General features: G+C 36.6%; 1 protein-coding gene across 2 annotated transcripts in view; it reads right to left on the reverse strand.

Moving 5' to 3' along the window:
- PRKD1 (protein kinase D1) overlaps positions 1-22,656 on the reverse strand; it is a 328,491-nt gene that overhangs the window by 131,288 nt on the left and 174,547 nt on the right. For both annotated transcript variants that reach the window (XM_060619415.3, XM_060619414.3), the window contains exon 2: positions 11,946-12,084. In XM_060619415.3, coding sequence (XP_060475398.1) covers positions 11,946-12,084 — 139 coding nt within the window. The remainder of the gene's footprint in view (positions 1-11,945; positions 12,085-22,656) is intronic.

The following is a 22,656-nucleotide window of genomic DNA, read 5'->3' on the forward strand; positions in this document are numbered from 1 at the left end:
AACAAAAATAATCCATGCCCATGAAGCTTTCGGAAAGACACTCTCCAATTGGTCTTTGTTAACGGGGGCAGCCTTCAATGATCTTATTTCACTGATTTTGATGGTATATACAATTTTGACTTTCTTTCCTTCCTTTCTAATCCTCTAAGCCCTCCTATCGTAGGGGTGTGTGTGTGTAGTGTGTATGTGTGTGTGTTGGGGAGGGAGAGAGAGAGACGGAAAGAGAGAGATGAATATGGAAACAAACTATATGTTATAAATTTTTCCCATTACCAAGGGAATTATCGCTGCATAAGAAGTCAAGAAAGCATTCCAATATGTCTTCACGTGGAAAAAGGAAAAAAATATAAGATCTTAAAAAATTGTGATCAATATTAACTTTTATTGATCAATCTTGACCAATACATTTTTAAAAATGCATTCAGAATACTGCTATGTATATTTCCCCAAAACCCAGAGAGATGATTTTCCTGAATACAAACAGCTGGGCACTATATCAACGAAAGGTTTGGCCTTCAAAAATAGGTTTTTTCCTCTAATTCAAAGCAGCTTATGAAGAATGAGGGAAAAGTTATATGACTGTTTTTTAGTAAATATTCTACAATTTACATTCACTAAATGTTGTCTTTTCTAACTTGGACAACATCCATTGCCAATTGCTGGTATTTTATTATATTTTGTATGTTTTTGTAAGCCAGCAAAAATTTATTTTTGGAAAACATGTGAGATAAAACAAAGAAATGAAGCCATCCATAAGTTGTATCAGTAGTCTATATCCCATACCACGATGCTGTATTATTCTTCCTGACCTATTTCTTTTTTTGCTCCTATCTACTCTTCCTATCTCCTTCATTTCTCAGATGATTTTACAAGATCCTTATATCCTAGGTAATGTGTTAGATACTGTGCATTATTATCATGTGAATCCTCAGTCTGAAGGTGAGGAAACACACCCAAACACTAAATAGCCTTCCCCATGCCACGGAGCTAATAATGCACTGCTGAGAACTTCACTCAAGCACCTTGGTTCCAGAGTCTGCGCTTTTAACAACTTGGGGTGTTCTGTGTAGCATGTAATGAGATAAGATAAAGAAATTAAGAAGTCTGCAGAAATTGAATATTGTGGCAAATACAAAGAATCAGTGTGGTAAACGTAATACAGTATTGACTTGCGCCATATTAAAGGTGGCCCATGAATTAATAAAACAGGTATATGAAGTACCCTGTTTTGGGTACTAAAATCTGACGAATTTGTCCTACAAGGAAGTTACAGGGTAATATGGTGGACAATTTCTCCCTTGAGGTTTTGGTAATAAATTTACTACCAAAACATTCAGGTGTGTTAATTACAACATTCCTCTAAATGTCACATCAAGGAACATTTCAATAAAGGCATTTCTGCAGGGTATGGGGGGTATGTATGTGTGTACAATTTGTTCTAGATTCTTAGGAGTGAATTTGGTTTATCTCACTGCTCTGTCTAATAGAAATTTTTTTGACAGTGAAATGCTCCATATCAATATGGAAGCTATTATTTAATGTGTCTATTAAACACCTGAAATGTAGTTAGTGTGACCAAGGAACTCAGTTTTAATTTTACTTATTTTTAGTTAAATTTCATATAGCCATGCACAGTTATTAGTGTAGACAGGGCAGAACTAGAGAAATGGTTGGGTTGCCTATCTCTCAGCCAATTCTCATGAACAGAATTTCATGTTTGTATAACAGATAGACAAAATAAAAACCCAAACACTTTTATTCTCCAGTTTGAGCCAACAACACAAGAATTTTGTGCTAATTCAACATTAATAATTTTTTCAAAGATTCTGACAGAAAAAAGCCCTATTCATATCACCTCTGTATAGAAGTGAGCCAAGGAAATACCTATTTATAAGATACGATGGTTGCCTATGTTTTTTTTTTATATTAGGGTCTGGTTCTATAACTCATTTACTTCATTACCTCTGATGTGTAAAAATCTTCATTTTTGAGTTGAAATGTAATTTTTGAAAATAAGCCCCAAATAATTCAGAATCAAATCTGGTTAATGAGGTAGAGGTTTTATAAACCAATTTATACAAAAGGGCAAAGAGAATGAGTGTACTAGTACCTTAGTATATTTCCTAGAATGATTCTAAATATGCAAAGTTCTCTGAGATCCTGTTGTACATTGAAGTGCTAACATAGTAAGATTGACATACATGAGATTGTTGAATATCCACTCTAAGAAGCAAATATGAAGAACTTCTTGTTGCACAAAGACCAGAAAATACAGAGGAAAATTCCCTTTTGTGTGGTTTTCATTACCCCTGTGTTCTTTTTCCTGTTTATCTGAATGAGTTATAATACTGGCTTCAATTAGAGAAGTAATAGATGAAAAGAGAAGAGAAGGAAAAACTATGATTTCTGGCTGGATATCCACTTGCCAGATGGTGAAGAACTAGGCCTTAGGCTAATTCTGTGTGAACAGAGGGGCTGATATGTCTGTCTCTGAAAACCACAGTATGTACACAGCCAGAGATCTATGGAGATTTAGATTCTGGTTTTAGAACACATGACTCAACTTTTCCTATAGATCATGCCAGCTGACCCTTAGGCACAGACAGCTGTTCTGTTAGGTGGATAAAGCAATGGCGCTCTGATGTGAGGAGCGGGGGTGGGAGGTGGGGAGGAACAGCAGGAAAGGTCAACCAGCATCTCAGGAGATCAGTCCTTGGTCCTTCTAGACATGGAAATAGCTCCAGGGTCACCACTATGAGTTAGTCCAAGTATGGAGTACTGAGGGTCCAGATGAGGAAATGACAATAAACTGATGAAGGCAAGTGAGATTCGAATGGGGTATATGGAGAGATGTATCAAAAAGGGGTGATTGCTGAATACATTTTAGAAAGAAAGCAAGAACATTTGAAAGAAAAGAATAGTGGGAAAAAGTGATTGAAGGAAGAATGAATTGAGTTAGGTAGCAAATGAGTTAGTTGGTCATGGTGATCAGCGTAATCCAGGAGTTGTGGGAATTCGAAAGGAAAATAATTGGTGTTTTATGAATTAGGCCTTATTTTACATGACAAATGTTGTGAAAGACATGGAAATACTTTGAAAGTAGAACTGGATTTCTAAAAATAATTTCTAAAAATAGTTTTTGACAACATGTAGAAGATAGCAAGAAACCAGAAAAAAAACATTAGTCAGATGATAATATTGGTATTACTAAGAGATTAGGGCTAGGATAGGCAACTCTAAGAACTGAAATTCAATTCCTACAGAATAGAATTGTGGATACCATATATAGAGTAGCAATTTAACAATTTGCTTACTGGTTTGTTCATTTTGCTAATTCAAGTATCCATCTATTCACTCAACAAATAAACATTAATTGCAACTGACTACACAGGTCCTGAGGATTCAATATAAAAATACATGGATCTTGTTTCAAGAACTGTGTAGTCCGGTGGGGTGGAGGTGGGACAGGAAGGCACAGTACCTCACATTTGCCAGGAATCTTATGAAAGACTTTATATTTATCCTCATGAAATATACAGCCTAACACTATAGTAAAGATATTGCCATTGGTATTTGACAGGTGATGGATAAAGACTCGGGGAAAGGAGATAACCTGCCAGTAATTATGTAAGAAATAAATGGAATCTCTAGGACTCAGCCCAGTTTTTGGCTGGAAGTCCACTAATTATTAAACTAAATTTACATGCATATATGTCATAAAATAACTGTGATGCATATTTCTGAGTTAATATACAGAAAGCACTTAGAACAGTGCCTAACAAATTATAAAAGCTATATGTCTTTATATCATCATCGCTAATGTTTTTCTTTTTTTAAAAAAAAAAAAATTTAACGTTTATTTATTTTTGAGACAGAGAAAGAGCATGAACAGGGGAGGGTCAGAGAGAGAGGGAGACACAGAATCTGAAACAGGCTCCAGGCTCTGAGCTGTCAGCACAGAGCCCGACGTGGGCTCGAACTCACAGACTGTGAGATCATGACCTGAGCTGAAGTCGGACGCTCAACCGACCGAGTCACCCAGGCGCCTTGCTAATATTTTTCTTAAAGCATAACATGGGAAAGATATTTTTATTCAAAATTAAGCGAGAGAAATGTAACACAGCAGAGTTCAAAATGTGCATAAAGTTTTTGAATGAAATAAGATTCTTCAAAGAACTTTTCCCTTTAGGGTTTGTCTTATGCCCTATGTTACCTGGGGAGAATGTTTTCACTCTGCCCTGACACTTAGGGTTCCTAAAATCATACAGGAGCAATGTACTGTTGTACCATATCTCTCTGGATAATCCACTCTACAAGGAGACACATAATCGAGAAAACTAACAAAGTAAAGAAGAAGTGCTCTGAGCCCCCAAAACCCATTTGAGGTCACAAGTTGGGAAAGATAGAAAGTCTATGGAAATATTCCAACAGCCTGATCTTTGTATTCACTTTTCCACAAAAATGATTTAATGTAGTACAAAGAAACTAAAATGAACTTTACTTGCAACATAAAGAAGGAAAGAGAATTAATATTAATAATAATAATAAGGAAATGCTGAAGACACACTTAACAGAAACCATACTTTGAAGAAAAGAGTAATGACATGTAATCTTACATTTAACTTTTCCATTATTACAAAACCACCAGCACAGAGTTGGACAGGAATTGGCACCACTAAGCCTGGAAAACTTAGATGTCCAAACCAACTACAAAGAAATATAAAATGGATACTGAAAGGCCAGGTCTTTTACAACCTTAATTACTCAAGCAGTATTAACACTGGGGAGGTGCTTCCCATGATTAATGCTCTCTTCCTAAAAGGAGAGAAACAAAACTATATCTACATAATGTATTCTTGGGGACATAATAATGCAGTGACCTAGTGTATTCCTCTCATGGTTTTCCTCTTCCACTCATATTTCACAGGAGTATAAAACATTGCTAAGCAGTATCTTACATGTGTGAGAAATGGATATAACCGGCATGGTGCCATATAAATCAATAATTTACACTTCCTATAAAAGATAGAAGGACCTTGCCAGAATTTTGTTACCATATATTTTTTCTGGCTTATGGTTTATGCACTGAATCCTAGTAATATAAAAACATGGTCATAAGGATTCCTTAAATATAGTGATGCTCAGACACAATTTCAATGTTGATCAGAGTTGTGAAATTGTATCATGGGATCTTATTTAAGAAGGGGCTTGGTTACTTTATTACTTCATATTTTTGTACTGTAACTCTATGAAGAAGAGACTTCAGGTTTTCTTAACCTGATCACAGTTTATATATTGCATTAAACAGTTATTTTTTTATGAGGAAGAGAGGGATAAGGGTTCTGTGATAAAAATCATGTCAATGGAATTTGTAGCTCATTACTGGTTTTGTTGTTACAAATACCATCAATATTTTCCTGAAATATAAACTTACCATGGTAGGAATTCTCTGAACAGAACCTCAATAAATCCTGTTTACTGGTCCAAGATCAAAGGGTTAAACTGAAGTTGAGGTAATGTTAATAGTGACTAAGCACTTAGATTCAAATTCTGGTATTCCCTCTACTACTCACTGTAGGATGTGAGCAAGTTAAAATGCGTATTTTATACCTTTTAAGATCTCTGATTTCACTACTTCCCAGAGTAATTGTGAAAGAAACATTACTTATGTAAACTGATTCAAAAGCTTGCTGCTATTATGTAAACAAAAATTTCTTTCTACCTAACTCCCATATCTCCATGAGTCAAATATTACTCTCTGTGAGAGAGAAGTGGTCTACGTGTAGACAGAATGGATATACCTTCTCAGACCATTTGGTCCATGGGTTTGTCCCAGAGGAGTATCCCCACTGTGGACTGCTAGCCAAAGACCATATACTTAGAAGAAAAAAAAGTATTTGTGTTACAGTGAATTTGGGAAGAGATTTTCAAGAGTTATGCTTCATATTAGCAGGCACCAAAGTTCTGAAGAGTCCTGCAATAAATAATTCTTTTAACATTGTTTGACACAACAGCTTTCAAAGTTATCAGACCAGGATTCCCTTTTGTGGTATGTTTAACAACAATGAACATTGTGAGGAAAGGCTGCTTAGAGTGTGAAGAGTAGAAGCAACCAGAAGAGCTAACATTTATTGTGCAGTTGCTATGTGTAGAAACTCTCTGAAGTGCTTCACATGTGTTAGCTTATTTTAATTTTTATTTAAAAAACATTTTTCATGTTTATTTACTTTTGAGAGAGAGAGAGTGAGAGAGAACAAGTGGAGTGGAAGAGGGGCAGAGAGAGAGGGAGACACAGAATCTGAAGCAGGCTCTAGCCTCTGAGCTGTCAGCACAGAGCCCAACGTGGGGCTCAAACCCATGAACCATGATATCTTGACCTAAGTCAAAGTTGGATGCTTAACCAACTGGGCTACCCAGGTGCCCCAAGTTAACTGATTTTTAATGTTTGCAGTAACCTTACAATGTAGGTGCTAGTGTTGTCTCCATTTTACAGATGAGGAAACTGGGGCACAGAATGCGTAAATGTCTTCACAAAGATGTAAATAGTACAGAATAGAGAAAGGATATGAAGTCAGATGATCTGGCCCTGGGAACTGTACTCAATATTTATGAATACCACTTTACCAGCAGACTAAAGAAAATATGGAATCCATGTACTATTAGCCTTGTATGATACTTTCACCCTGTATAAGATTCTTTTTTTATTAAAAAACAAAGAAAATAACACTCAATCCTAGAGATTACGCAACTTGTACAAAATCACAAAGGAAATTAATGGTACTATATGCCCGAGAAATTAGTTTTCCAGCATCTTGGGACAGGAGCCAAACACACTGAACAACACTTGAGAACAAGACTTGATGTGAGGGAAAGAGCATGTGATCACTCTTAGGTAGCTGGAGCTCTCATTAGAGTCCTCTTCATTTTCTCATTTTCCTACATCAACTATATCCAAGTGGTTATAGATCTCTTCAATTTTAACTCTAAAATATTTCTTATTCCCTCTACTTCATTTTTAGCTCTTCAATCACTGCCTGAAAATAGACCCACAACCCTTCTGCTTGGGCTATGGCACTAGCTTTCTGAGGCTCCCATCTCTAGATGGTGTGGAACTAATAACCAGCCACATGTGGAAACAGTGCTTTGCAAAAGTTACAAATAATACTGCATAATCTATTGTAAAAACTAGTGAAAAATATCTGAAAAAAATGGAGTTTTACCATTAATTAAAGAAGGAAAGTTTCAACATTTAGTTCTAAGACTTTAAAATTGTAATCTTGAGAAATTCTTATAGTCCTCATCTATTTTCCATTTAACCACCTATAAACACACACACACACACACACACACACACACACACACACACACACAGAAACACACACACACATTTATTGGAGGTCAAGCCTCCATAAAACAAAAAAGAAAGAGTTGAGTCACGTGAATGCAGTGCTATTACTAATTTGCATTGCTACAGCTGAATTATCAGACTTTGATAGAGATTCATCACGAGAAAGGCTTCAGATAAATTCCATGAACTTTGTTTTATAGTTCAGTACTATACACTTGAACCTGACTTTGGTGTTAGTAGGAAAAACTTTCATCTGTAGTGCTTTCCTACTTACTCCATAACAATGGTAGCAATCCTAATCCTTTGCTTAGCAGACAAAGAAAATTTGCCAGTGGTGGGAGTGTGCATGGTGGGGAACTTCCATGGAATTATTTCTTTTTTTTTTCCTCCAGAACCCAACCCATCCACCGATGAGCAATGTTTTCCTGGCTTACTGGGTCTAAATACACTAGATCATACAAGCCCTGTTTTTCAAAAAGAAAAGGAGAGAGAAAACTAGCAAATTAGCCAAAAGCAGCCTGGTTAGTACTAACAGATGATGAAAGACCTTGGCAGAAAATGACTTAAACAATAGAAAATTCTTGATGTTGTCTGAAGAGACAAGAGTATATAACCTTCTTCAAAATTAATCTTTCGATATTTTCTCACATTTTACTCTACTCCTATGTCAGAACATGTTCCTGTTGGTGGAAAAGAACCAGATTACATTTATGTTGAACTACAGAGTAAAATTTAATTTTTCATGGGGAAAAACAGAAAATTTAGATAAATGAATTTTAACAATAAAATTATAGTCTTTAAGAGGAAATTTTCCAGCATTGTTTATGTTCTGAAACTGGTCTAAAGGCAGCAGAGGGGATGTCCAGTGTTTTGTTCTCTTACTTCCTTTACCCAATGCATTTTGAATGAAGTCGATCCTTCACCACACCTTCAGGAAATGGCATATTTCTCTGGCCAATTACAGCGCTCCATATTCTTCAGGGACTGGGTCAGGAATGAGCTATTGATATGAGCTCCCTGGTATCCAATTATAATGCAATGCATTATATGATATGATATGATATGATATGATATGATATGATATGATATGATATTTTATTAGTACCCATATCACAGGCACTAATTTCTGGTAAGGGCTAAGTCAGTGCACAGCAAGGAGACTTGAACTTTAGTTGACTATTGTGGATATACCGAGAAACAATATTTTTACAACAAATCAATATTTTTATAAATTTTGGAAATGTGATAACTTCTAATGTGAAAGTCACTAGTCAATCAATCAACTCATACAAATTTATTGAGAACCTTAGGTCTATGGTAACAAAAGGATGTGGGGGTTGGGGGAGGAAGAAAATGTCAAACAGTTGTAAGGTTGGTAAAGACGAGTATAAACTGAGACACAGGGGCAGGGGACTCTCAGGGGACATGTGTGGCTCAGGAACAGGAATGGCAAAAATGGATGGTAATGTAAATCAGATTATAGACACATATAACAGGCCCAACTAGGGTATAGGAAAACATGAGATACTAGAGACTGCATCAAAGTGATGTATGACATGCAGGTGGTGGCCTGTGTGCTGTGGGGAGAGAAGAAGAAAGAAAAATGGTCCTAAAATAGTAGGGAGTTAGTGACTGAAAACTACAGTCAAATGGCAGCACCTAGGATGTGGATTTGGTAGCAACAGACAAGATGAAGGGGGTATGCCGGTGTGAAGACCTCAGAGTTGGACCAAGTCTTATTGGTGAGCTCAGGTGTGGGACTGTGCTGCAGGTGACTGACAACAAACAGGAAGGAAAGAGGCCTGGGAAAAGCCAGGACTGTAACGCGGGTAGGGGAGGTTTTAAAGAAAAATCATTTTTAACATTTATCAAGAAAATCACAAGGCTCAGCATTAGAGTAGGAGAGGAGGGAGGAGAATATAGTTGCCAAAGAAGCTAACGGGGAAACGTTGGAGATCATCAATTAAACATAATGAATGTGTGTACATATAAATACATATATTACATATATTATATGTAATTATATATGTTTAATTAAATATATATAATTGTATATTTAAGGGTTAAATGACACTGGGGAAGTGAGACTATGTGGAGCAAAAAAGTTGAAAGGCTCCAGGTTCAAATCTGCAACTAGGCTGTTATAGAACAGCTCCTTTTAAATACCAACAAGATAGCTGATAAGAGCAGGAGAGGCCTTCCTGAGCCTGGTGCTGGGGCAGCAGGTAAAAAAAAGGTTGCCCTTAAATGCCCTCTGAGCAATCAAGGCCAGGGAGATGGAGAAGAGAACATGGAATGGAAAGGGTGGATGACAAAAGAAGCGGAACGTAAACACAATGAGGATTTTGGTTCGCAAAGACAGCGAGGAGAAGCGCAATGCAGTTCTCGGTGCCATGAAGCAATGCAGAGGGCCACATCGGGTCACTGTGCCCAAGAGCAGGTCCTGCTCTATGACACAGAGATCACATGCACAGAGGCAGCCCCTTTCAACAGCGCAAGCACACCCACACACAGCTTGCATTCAATCTGCCTGGAACTGCTATAAAACACTTGACAACAAAAGTAAAATGGAAAGAAAAATAAATTAAATTTTGAAATGCAATTTTAAAAATTCTCATATATTTCTGGACATTGCCACAGGCAAAAAAGATTCATAAAACACATTACATTATTTGTGAAGCAGTCTGACTGTGAGTTTGATATGAATTATAGAGAGGATGGATCCAGGGCATGATTTCCCTGAATAATTTATTTCAGGCAGCCCCTACTGCTGAGAAATAGGAAACTGAAAAAAACGACATGTCTAAGCACTAGTTTTTTGAGGCCAGGTGCACTGGTTTCTGAAAGAGTCCAAGAAAGGTAATAGCATGGCAATTTCTCAAAGAATTAAAAATAGAACTACCATATAATCCAGTTAGATTCCACTAGTAAATCAAAATGATAGATGCACCCTTAGTGTTTATTGCAGCATTATTTATAAGGGCCAAGATATGGAAGCAACCCACATGTCCATCCATTAAGAATGAATAAAGAAGAGTCAATACATGCGTGCACACGCACACGCGCGCACACACACACACACACACACACACACACACACACACACACGATGGAATATTACTCAGCCATAAAAAAGAATGAAATCCTGCTCTTTGCAACAACATGGATAGATCTAGAGGGTATAACAATAAGTGAAATAAGTCAGAGAGAGACAAATACCATGTGATTTCACTCAAGGTAGAATTTAAGAAACAAATGAACAAAGGAAAAAAGAGACAAACAAAAGATGACTCTTAACTATAGAGAACAAACTGATGGCTGCCACAGGGAGGGGAGGTGGGGAGTGCTCATGAGCACTGAGTAATGTACAGAATTGCTGAGTCACTATATTGTACACCTGAAACTAATGTAACACTAGACATTAATCATACTTGAATAAAATATATATATGAAAAAATCATAGAACATAAAAGTGGTTGGCATTATCTACAAAAAAACACATGTAAGCCTTTTCTTTTTTGGTTTCTTTAGCAAGTGGCAACCCTATAAACAAGAAAATTATTACTTTTTTCTGCAAAGCAAGTTGTTTCATAGGATCTATCTACACAATGAAAATGTGGTGATCCCAGGACATCACACAATGACAGGTGATCAGCAAAGACCTAGTGAATTGGACTGCATCCAGGCAAAGTCCAGCTGAATTCTAATCAGTGCAACCGAGGCCTGGGCGCTGAACAAGTTGAGGAACTTAAAGAAGTAAAATCTAGAATCATTAAAGCCAATGGGTTTCCTTTAGTCAAAGAAATAACAAACAAAGGAGCAATACAATCTGAGTTTCTCAATAATTCCTCAATTTTAACAAAAATAAACATTAAAAATCTGGGTCTCTTCACATTGCTGCACTGATCATTTTTGTGAGGATCCCTGTACAGCTGTTCCTTGGCACTTTTTTTTTTTTAAGTGAAATACACTGTTTTTGTTTTGTTTTGTTTTGGTTTTTTGTTTTTCTGTATTGATACACACAGTCCCATTAGTAACTTGTAAATCCTAAACAAGAAATATAAATCTGGGCAGATTTCTATCTGAGAGCAGCTGCTCCTCGAGATGGCATGGCCTCATCTGCTGTAACTCCTGAACTCTGGTTTCCAACTTGGCCTTGGCTTATAGTAAGCAGGCTTCTGACTTAATGAAAGCAATGGATTCCTACCTAGCCCTGTTGTCATTTCTTGGCTTCCATACCCTCCATACATGTGGGGCCCTAACACCTGTCTTTCACCTCTGGTGAGTTTTTTTGTTTGCTTTTGCCGCTGTCCAAATGATTCAAGGTGATAAATGAAAGTATGCCTGTGTGTTGCTGGGAGGCTGGGGAGACTGTAAATTTGGGAAAAATGGGACAATACTGGATGCAGAAACAGCCAATTCAAGGCAAACTGTTTGCTTTTTCTGAAAAAATTTTGAAAGTTCCTGTAGACAGAAGCCCAAAATTTCCTTTTGGGCCCAATTTTGATGTATGTTTTCTGTTACCCTTAAAAACTTATGCCCAAGATTTCTTCAAATAGAAATTATTAATCTATGGATAGAGAAATAAAAGTACTACCTGACAAGACAACTTCAATAAGATCGCCTTCCTGGATATCGCTAGCCGTTTTCACCAGCTGAAGGATGTTTTCGGAGGTAGGGTCGTGGCGAAAAAGCAGGATCTTATCATACATTCCATAGAAACCACATTCGGGGAACTGTAAATACAGATACCACAATAGGTTAGATGTCAAAACCTTCTCAATTTAAAATAGAAACCAAATAAATGTCAGGGTAAAAACACAGCTAATTATAAAAGTTCAAAGTATCCAGAACACTGAAAGTGGATAGCAAAGTTGATACTGACATACCTCCAAGTCAGGAGGAAAGAAATCACATGTGATAAGGGCAATAAGGACCAAACGATCTTCTAATTAGAGGGCAAGGAAATGGAAGAATATGAGATAAAAATCAGAGAGACTCCTGGCAGTGAGGTGGCTAAGAAATATAATAGGTGGGAAGAACTGTGCATTCTCACAAGATCTATAGCAATCCAGTAGCATAAAAATGGGAATCAGTTTATTACAATTCCATTACACATATTGTTGCAATCTGCTTGCAAAAAAAAAAAAGGTGTGTCCATTTTGGCATATTCAAAAATATGAGACGACTCAATAAAACTGATCATGTTCTGTGTGCGGGCTGAAGTATTATCTAGATTCTTTGACTCAGGAAAGCACCAGAGGAGACAAACCAACTCTCCTTTTTGTTATTGCCCATACATTGCATTTAATTTTCATGCAATCTAAGTTAAATAGATTATGAACAATAGTTAAAAGTCAATTTGTTTTATTTATTTTTTTTATTTATTTTTTCATATATGAAATTTACTGTCAAATTGGTTTCCATACAACACCCAGTGCTCATCCCAAAAGGTGCCCTCCTCAATACCCATCACCCACCCTCCCCTCCCTCCCACCCCCCATCAACCCTCAGTTTGTTCTCAGTTTTTAACAGTCTCTTATGCTTTGGCTCTCTCCCACCCTAACCTCTTTTTTTTTTTTTTTTCTTCCCCTCCCCCATGGGTTTCTGTTAGTTTCTCAGGATCCAAAAGTCAATTTGTTTTAAATACATCAGGCTTAAATTCCCTCCACAGGGATAAATCCAAGAGTTTATTACTCAAGGATTATCTCCCAATAGCAGGCATATAATGAGTGATATTTTATAGGAGAAAAATCTAAAAAATTTTAACGGTAACAATTACTATTATAATATTAACAATTAATATTATTCCCTGTATTTCCCATCTCCCTCCTAAAGCAAGAAAAGGTTCTAAATTCAGACCACAGTCCTAATGTATAATTCCATTTTAAGAGTAGAATTATTTGATCAAAGGGTAGAAACATCCTTAAGGATCTTAAAGCGAACTTCAAACCATTAATAAAACTACCAATCCACAATCTCATGGGCAGTGTTAAGAGTAGGTCCATCTGCAGTGGCATTGGATATTTCTGTTAAAACAATCAAACAACCTAAGTTAATTTTTATGTGTAAAGGACTCTTTTCTCACATACAACTTTTTCACATAATTATTAAGAATTATGATTTCTTTTATATGTTGATATTTGTAATGTAGTGGGAAAGGTCATAGTCAAGGAGAGAATACTGTCTTTTTTGTTCATGTAACAGGATGGGTCTGACACTAAAGTCAATAAAAGTGTATTTTAAGGGGCTACTGTCATGGAAAAATGTCCAGAATGTGGTTATCTTCTGTAGATAAATACATTGTATTGTGAATTCCTCTTTATTTTTTCTTATTAATAAATTTAGGGGCTACATTCAAATGACGCATTTTGTATAAATTAAAATTAAGTATATTCAGATCATCCTCTTGCTTAAGAGTCTGTTGGTGACCAAGCTTAAAACTACTTCGGGGCGCCTGGGTGGCTCAGTCGGTTAAACGTCGACGTCAGCTCAGGTCATGATCTAACGGTTCGTGGGTTTGAGCCCCGCATTGGGCTCTGTGCTGACAGCTCGAAGCCTGGAGCCTACTTTGGATTCTGTGTCTCCCTCTCTCTATTCCTCCCCCACTTGCACTCTGTCTCTCTATCTCAAAAAGAAGTAAAGATTAAAAAACAAAACAAAACTGCTACTACTTATCACTTAGAAAAGCTGGCTTCCAGAGCACCCGGGTGGCTCACTCAGTCAGTGAAGTGTCCAACTTCAGCTCAGGTCATGATCTCACGTTCCTAGGTTTGAGCCCCACGTTGGACTCTGTGCTGACAGCTCAGAGCCTGGAGCCTGCTTCAGATTCTATGTCTGCCCCTCCCTCACTCGCACTCTTTGTGTGTCTCTCTCTCAAAAATAAATAAGAGTTAAAAATTAAAAAAAAAAAAAAAAGTTGGCTTCCTTAAAGCAAACACAAGAGCTGAAATGATGTTACTTCTTTCGTTGTGCTAATTAAAAGAAAAATAAGTTCCTTTTTTGGTAATAAAAATATTTTATTATTATTACTTTCTTAATACTTATTTATTTTATTTGAGAGAGACAGAGCATGACCGGCGGGGGGGGGGGGGGGGGGGGGGCGGCGCAGAGAGACAGCGGAAGGCACAGAATCTGAAGCAGGCTCCAGGCTCTGAGCTGTCAGCACAGAGCCTGACATGGGGCTCAAACTCATGAACCATGAGATCATGACCTGAGCTGAAGTTGGCTGCTTAACCAACCGACTGAGTCACCCAGGCATGCCAACAATATTTTTAGAGTACAAGGAGGAAAGAGTACTGTTTTATAGGGAAAAGTACAATACCATTTTCCCTAACTTAAAAGCAATGAATAGTTCATATACTATTTTAAAAATCAACTTCACTGAGATATAATTAACAAATAAAATGGACAGAAGTCTGTATTTCGACAATCATCAACACTCATGCAACCAAAGTCACAATCAGGCCAGAAAACGTTTCTTTTAAATGTTTATTTATTTTGAGAGAGAGAGAAAGTGTGTGCATGTGAGTAGGGGAGGGGCAGAGAGAGAGAGAATCCCGAGCAGACTCCATGTTCAGAGCCCAACTCCTGGCTCGATCCCAGGAACAGTGAGAAATCAAAAGTCGGATGCTAGATCGACTGAGCCATCCATGCACCCCAGGCCATGAAACATTTACATCAACCTCCCCCAAATTTTATTATACCCTCTTGCAGTTGATGCTATTTACAATGTTGACCCTATGCACAGATTTGCTTTTTGTCACCATAGTTCACCTGCTACAGAGTTTCATACAAATGAAATCATACAGTATATACTATATACTCTTTTCTGGCTAACTTCTTTTGCTCACTATATTTTTGAGACTCATTTATACATACTGCCTTTGGGAATCCTCTCTATTTATCAGTTACTAGTATTTCATAACATGGGCCTAGGATAATTATTTACCCTCAGATGGACATTTGTATTTTTTTTCCAATTTGTGGCTATCACAAATAATAATGCTATGAACATTTATGTGCAAGTATTTTAGTGGGTGTTTCTCAATTTTTATGAGTAAATAGCGAGGAACAGAATTTCTGGGTCATATAATTGTATGTTTGACTATATATTAACACATTATACTTATTATTGGTGCTTTATACTAAGCCATAAAGTCAGGTAGGGTCTTTTTTTTCTTTTCAAAATTGCTTTGGACATTATAGGTCTTCTGAATTTCCATACACATTTTAGAATCACTTTGTAATTTCTACAAAAAAATCTGCAATGACTTTCAATGATATTACATTGAAACAAACATAGATCAGTTGGGTAGGACTGTATTTTAACATTGCAGAGACTTGTACTTTATTATGAACAAGATATATTGCCCTATTTATTAGTCTCTTAAATTTCTCTCAAAAATGTTTTGTAGTTTTCATTGTACATGTCTTAGATATATTTGCTAAATTTGCCTTTAAGTATTTGGTATTTTTGTGCTATTTTTAAAATTTATTTATTTTTGAGAGAGCACACAGGAGAGGGGCAGAGAGAGAGGGAGAGACAGAGAATCCCAAGCAGACTCCACGCTGTCAGCTCAGAACCCAATGTGGGGCTCAAATTCACAAACCATGAGATCATGACCTGAGAAGAAATCAAGAATTGACACTCAGATGCCCCTTTATGCTATTTTAAATAGTTCATTAAGGTATAATTGACATACAATAAAATTCACCCTTTTTAGTGTGTAGTCCTGAAAGTTTTTACAAATGTATATAATAACTACATACCATATATGTGCTATACACAAAACAGCCAAGATATAGAACAGTTCCCATCACCCCCTAAAATTTCTCCATGCCCATTTATTATCAACTTCTCCCCTGACCCTTAACCCCTAGAAAATACTGATCAGCTTTCTGTCTCTATAATTTGGTCTTTTCTAGAATGTCATATAAATGATATTATCCCATTTCTATTGTACCTAATTTTGAATCTGACTTTTTTCACACTTAGTGTAATAAATCTGAAAATGTCCATTCTGTTGTATGTATCATTAATGTATTCCGTTTTATTGCTGAGGAGTGCTCCATTGTATTGCATGGATATACCAAAGTGTATGTACCCATTCCCCAGTTGAGGGGCATTTTAGTTCCAATTTTTGACTATTACAAATAAAGTTGCTATAAATGTTCACTTAGAGGTTTTTGTGTGAACACAAGTTTTTATTTCTGTGGGGTGGATGGAAGTATCTGGATAACTTTATACAAAATTGCCAAAATGCCTATACCATTTGACATTCCTACAAGCAGTGTATGAGAGTTCCAGTTGCTCTGCATCTTTGACAGCACTTGGTAATGTTGGTTGTTTTTATTTTAGACATTCTAACAGGTATAATAGTATCTCACAGTTTTAATTTGCATTTCCCTAATGACTAATGAGGCTGAGCATCCTTCCCTGTGCTTATATGCCCCGTCATGCACACAACTGATCAACTCCTCTGCCCATTTTTTTAAATTGAATTGTCTTATTATTGAGCTGCAATAGTTCTCTATATGTATATTCTAGATAAAAGCTTTTTATCAGATATGTGTTTTACAGATTTTTCTTCCAGTTTGTGGCTTGTCTTTTCATTCTCTACCCATTGTTTTCTAAAGTTCTTAATTTATATGAAGCCCAACTTATTTCAAATATTTCCTTATGGATCATGCTTTTGGTTCAAGACCTAATAAATCTTTGTATAACTGAAAATAACACAGATATTCTCCTATGTTTTATTCTACATTTTATGGTTGGGGGTTTCATATTTGGATCTGATACACTTTGGGATGATTTCTGAATGAAGTAAAAAACAGATCAAGGCTCTTTTTTTTTTTTTTTTTTTTCTTCATATCCTTAAAGATTTGAATAGAGTTGGTGTAAGTTCTTCCTTACTGTCTGGTAGAATTCTCCAGCAAAGGCATATAAGCCTGAATTTTTCTACTAAGATTTAGCTCTTAGATAGCACTACTTAGATTTCAATTTCCTCTTAAGTGAGCTTTGGCAGTTTTCTTTCAAGGAACCTACTCATTTTATCCAAATTGCTGATTATCTAGGCAAAAAGACTTTTTAAAAATATTATTCCTTTATCACTTTTTTAACGTCTGTAGTGTCTATAGTGATGTCTCTTAATACTTTCTCATAATTTGTGTCTTTTCTCCATTTTTGCTAGATCAGTCTCTGACCATTGGTCAGTTCCATACTGTTGGTCTATAGATCTATTTTCAAGCCAGTTCCATACTGTTTTGATTACTATAACATATCTTGAAATCAGAAAATATGCCTCCAGTGTTCTCCTTCTTGCTAAAATTGCTTGGGATATTTGGAGTTTTTTGTAGTTCCATATAGATTTCAGAATTGTTTCTTCTACTTCTGAAAAATGCTGTTGGTATTTTGATGAAGATTGCATTAAATCTGTAGATTGCTTTGGGTAGTATGGACATTTTAACAATATTAATTCTTCTAATACAAGAACGTAGAATGTCTGTTTGTGTTTTTTTCCCTTCTTTGAGCAGTGTTTTATAGTTTTCATTGTACAAGTCTTTCACCTCATATTTTCACATAAATCCTTGAAAATTCTTTTCTACTAAGTCTATCACTTCCACCATTTCTGGTCTACTTCCATTAACTCTTTTGATCCTGGTTGTATGTAACATTTCCTCCTACATTTCCTGCTTTTTCATAGGTATACTTAAAAAAAAAATTGTGGGGCGCCTGGGTGGCTTGGTCAGTTGGGCGTCCGACTTCGGCTCAGGTCATGATCTCACGGTCCGTGAGTTCGAGCCCCGCGTCGGGCTCTGTGCTGACAGCTCAGAGCCTGGAGCCTGCTTCCGATTCTGTGTCTCCCTCTCTCTCTGACCCTCCCCCATTCATGCTCTGTCTCTCTCTGTCTCAAAAATAAATAAACGTTAAAAAAAATTAAAAAAAAATTGAAGTACAGTTAACATACAATGTTACGTTAGTTTCAGATGTACAACACAGTGGTTCAATAATTCTATATGTTATGCTAAGCTAATCACAAGTGTAGCTACCATCTCTTACCATGGAATGCTATTATAATGCCTTGATTGGCTATGTTTGCTATGCTGTACCTTTCATCCTTATGATTTATTCATTCCATAACTGGGAACCTGTACCTCCCACTCCCCTTCACCCATTTTTTCCAATCCCCTACCTCCTCCCCTCCAGCAACCACCAGTTTGTTCTCTACACTTATAGGTCTATATCTACTTTTTCTTGTTTGTTCATTTGTTTTTTAGATTCCATATATAAGTGAAATCATATGGTATTTGTCTTTCTCTGCCTGACTTATTTCATTTCGTGTAAAAATAGAAATGATCCAGTAACTCTGCTACTGAGTATTTACCCAAAGAAAATAAAAACACCAGTTCAAAAAGATATATTCAACCCTCTATTTATGGCAGTATTATTTACAACAGCAAAGATACAGAAGCAACCAAGTGTCCACTGATAAATAAATGGATAAATAAAATATAGGGTGTGTGTGTGTGTGTGTGTGTATGATGGAATGTTACTTAGTCATATAAAAAAATGAGATCTTGCCATTTGCAACAACATGGATGGACCTAGTGGGTATAATGCTGCCAGAAATAAGTCAGAGAAATGAAGATACCATATATGATTTCATTTATCTGTAGAACCTAGGTGTACTTTTTAAATTAGATGCCAGATTTTATGAATTAATGTGAGCAGCTGGACTTTGTTGTCTTCCTTTGAAGACAACATTGATATTTGTCTTAGAAAAATATTAAGATAATTACAGATCAGTTTTATCTTTTCAAGGCTTATTTTTAAGCATTGTTAAGGCAGCTCTAGAGTAGTATTTCCTCTAGGGATAGTTTAACCCTACTATTAATATATAATTCTTTGAACATCTCTATGGAATACTTGAAGTGTTCAGTGAAATTTCTCCCATTTGCCTGATAGAAATTCAACAGTCTCCCAGCCCTGTGTGGGCTCTGGAAAGTGTTCATTTCACAGCTTCCCAGCAGCTGCTCTTTCCTCTGACTTACAGATTTTCACCCCCCACACACACACAGATTTGTATTCAGTCTAATACTCAAGCAGACTTTTAAGCAGATTTCTGAAGCTCTTTCTCTGTATATGTCCTACCTTTCTAGTATTTCTCCCCTAAAAATCCTTTGACCTGGTCACCTTGAGCTCTATTCTGTGTCTCTTCTGTGCAGCCAGACAAGGAGGCTCTTCTTAGGTTCTCTCTCCCTACACTACACTCTGGATCCTCCATCCAGGCAGAAAGTTCAGACAGCTATAGTACTTACCATGTTTGTTTCTCTTCTCTCAGGGATCACAGTCCTGCATTCCCATTGGACAGTGTCTAAAACAGGCATTCTACATATTTTTCATGGTTTTCTATTTGTTTGGAACAGATGAGCCTATCCCATACCAGACACTCCTTGTGAGTAGAACTCAAAGTCTCATGTGCCTTTTAAATATAGAATGCTCATCTTTTCCACCCAACCTTTTGACTACCTAATTCTATGTAAACAGCATTTGCAAGAAAAGCCAGTTAAAGAAAAAAAAATGTCTTCAATTGATAAGAGTATATTCTAAGATTACATTGAAATAAAGATACAAAATGCATTTAATAAAATTACAAAATTAAAAATTACAACTCTTAAACCTCACTTTGAGAGTTTGGACTAAACTTTTACTGAAAGAGTTTTCCCTGATTGAACACAAGTGTTCTTCAAAATACACTACATTAACTAATGCATGGATGCTCTTACCATATCCTTTCCAAAACCATGAATAGCTGATTCTGATTCACGATAGGAAAGAGAAAATTGAAGGGATACAGTGTTTGAGTTGGGGTGAGTAGACAATTGTAGCTGGGGAGGAAGAGAGAGAAAACAGCAAGTGTTTCCCCAAAGAAGAGCCAAACTTTACAGTGTCTTCTAACTAATGTCTTGTGGGCATGCTGTGTGGGGGAGGGACCAGGTGGCAATACTGAAGTGGGGGCTTGGGAGACAAGGATCCTGTCGCCTCATCACAATTTCTGTCAACATGTCCATACGCCTCTTGCTTTCTTCAAGAGCATCACTATATTCTGTTTCTTTATGGTCCTATATTGCTAACGTTTGACCATCACATTCTGTTTACAGAGAGGCCTCTGTAAAACTGTGGGTATATGGAATGGATGATTTTGTATTCAAGTAAGGCTTGAGTGCCTCACATGCTAATTATTATATTTCTTTCTGACTCACAAAACACTTTTAAAAATAAGAATAGATAGCATAATGCCAATATATACAACACATATCAAAGCTATTATTTAAAAAGACTAAATAAAAAAAAAAAGACCACATTATAAATATTCATGAAGGGCGTGGATATCCTCTCTCCCACATTCCCTCTTACTAGGTCATAGACATGGCTGTTCTCTCTTCATTAACAAGCCATTCAGAATCAGGTTGTAGAGCCTTGTGAAGAAGGGCACAGGGGTGAACATGAAGGCCTAGCCTCATGGGACAGTTGCCATGGCAGCAGAAAGTGAGGGTTCGATTTTTTTTCAGATTATACCTTTTCCTATTGGCCAGAAAAAAATATATGCACATTTGCCTTTTACTGTGTAAGAGAAAAAAAAACAAAACAAAACATCTTTTCTTTGATGTAACATAACATTCTGCTTAAATAGAAAATATACAATAAGACTTCCAAAAATTATATTTAAAAATGATGCCTGGAAGGTGAAAAGTATAACAAAACAATGCCTGACAACTGAGAAGAGAACATATTGGGGGAAAACACTCATGGAACAACATTCCCTAATTTGGTCATAATCATCTGTTTTTATGTGAAGGTGTGTGAGCTTTGAAATCTGAAAACCCTCATTAAACTAAACAGGCTTTCAAAAAGGCTCAGAGGCTTGTAAACTCAGCTGGAGCTTATTACAAGATCAGTTCTGTGTTTCACAGAGGCTTTGTGGTCGTGAGCGCAAACATCTGAGATAAGTGATTTCAAGCTCACTCCAAGTTTCACTGTAACAAAACTGGCCACTGTGAAAATACGGCCAACAATCACGGCACTGGTCCTAAGCTCTTTAATTCTACCCTATGCTGGAAACCTCTGTGCTGCTGTGTGTATCATTTGGCATTTTTAACCACAGAGCACAATTTACTGTTACATTTCAGTATAAATTCATGGCTGGCCAGACAATGTGCTCCAGAGTAGAATAAATACATGTTTTAATGAGTTGCTGAAATGCGACCTGGCCAACAGGAACTCTAAGGAACAAAGGGTGCTTTTCCACAGTTGAGGCCAATCACAAAGGGCAAGAAACAAGCCATACCAGAAACAAATTAATCTATGATTCAGTCAAGTAGAAAAAAAAGAGAGAAAGAGAGAGATGGCCTAATTAGGAAATGAAAATACACTGCCAGTTTACTTTTGCTGAAGGTGACGAAAATCCTCGAATTAAATTATTCTGCTCAATAACAAGACACATCAGGCACCTGAATATTGTACTCTTCTCATCAAAGAGGCTTTCCAAGTTATTTTCAAAGACCTCTCCTGTTTGTGACAAGTGGTGTCATGACTGGCCACCCTTAATGAACAAAGAAACTAGAAAGGTGCCACCACTTGCTAGTTTGGCCAGAATACTCCCTCAGTATTGTTCCTGGAGTACTGAGACAACAAGGATACATTATGAGCAACTATTTTAACAAGAATGCCTAAACAGCTGGGTGAAACTCTCTCTTGATTCCCTTGTCGGAGTTGCACCTGAATGATGTCTGCATTGAGCTGTAAAAGCAGGAAAAGTTAGGCAGTTGATGATGATTCTGAAAGCAGTGGATCCTTAAGTCAATTGGATCCTGCCGAGGGATGTTGTGAGCGAGCACTAAGGTAATAGTCATAAACTTGGATCATTAACTCTGCCTAGGAAACTAACCTATCCCCTTTTTAATGACCTCACAATTAAAAAAAAAAAAAGTCTGATAACAGGCCAAAAATTTAAGTACTGTATATAAAAGATAAGTATATGAAAAAACAAATTCTTAGTGAATAACATGATTATCACGTACACAGCATTACAGCTGTATCAACAAACAAAATTATGAGCTGGTTTAAGCCCATCAAAAGCATGAACACTAAATTTTCATTTAGAAACAGAAGTTATAAAGTGAAAATGAAAGGGGAAAAGAAAAAGTGAATAATTCATACTATCTGAAGGCATATTCCTGAATTGTATTCAAATTTGGGCACAAGCTCTTTGATTTGGTGATTTCACAACCTCAAAAAGACACAC

Source organism: Panthera onca, chromosome B3 (genome assembly GCF_046562875.1).
Source record: "Panthera onca isolate mPanOnc1 chromosome B3, mPanOnc1 haplotype 2, whole genome shotgun sequence".
Taxonomy (NCBI): Eukaryota; Metazoa; Chordata; class Mammalia; order Carnivora; family Felidae; genus Panthera; species Panthera onca.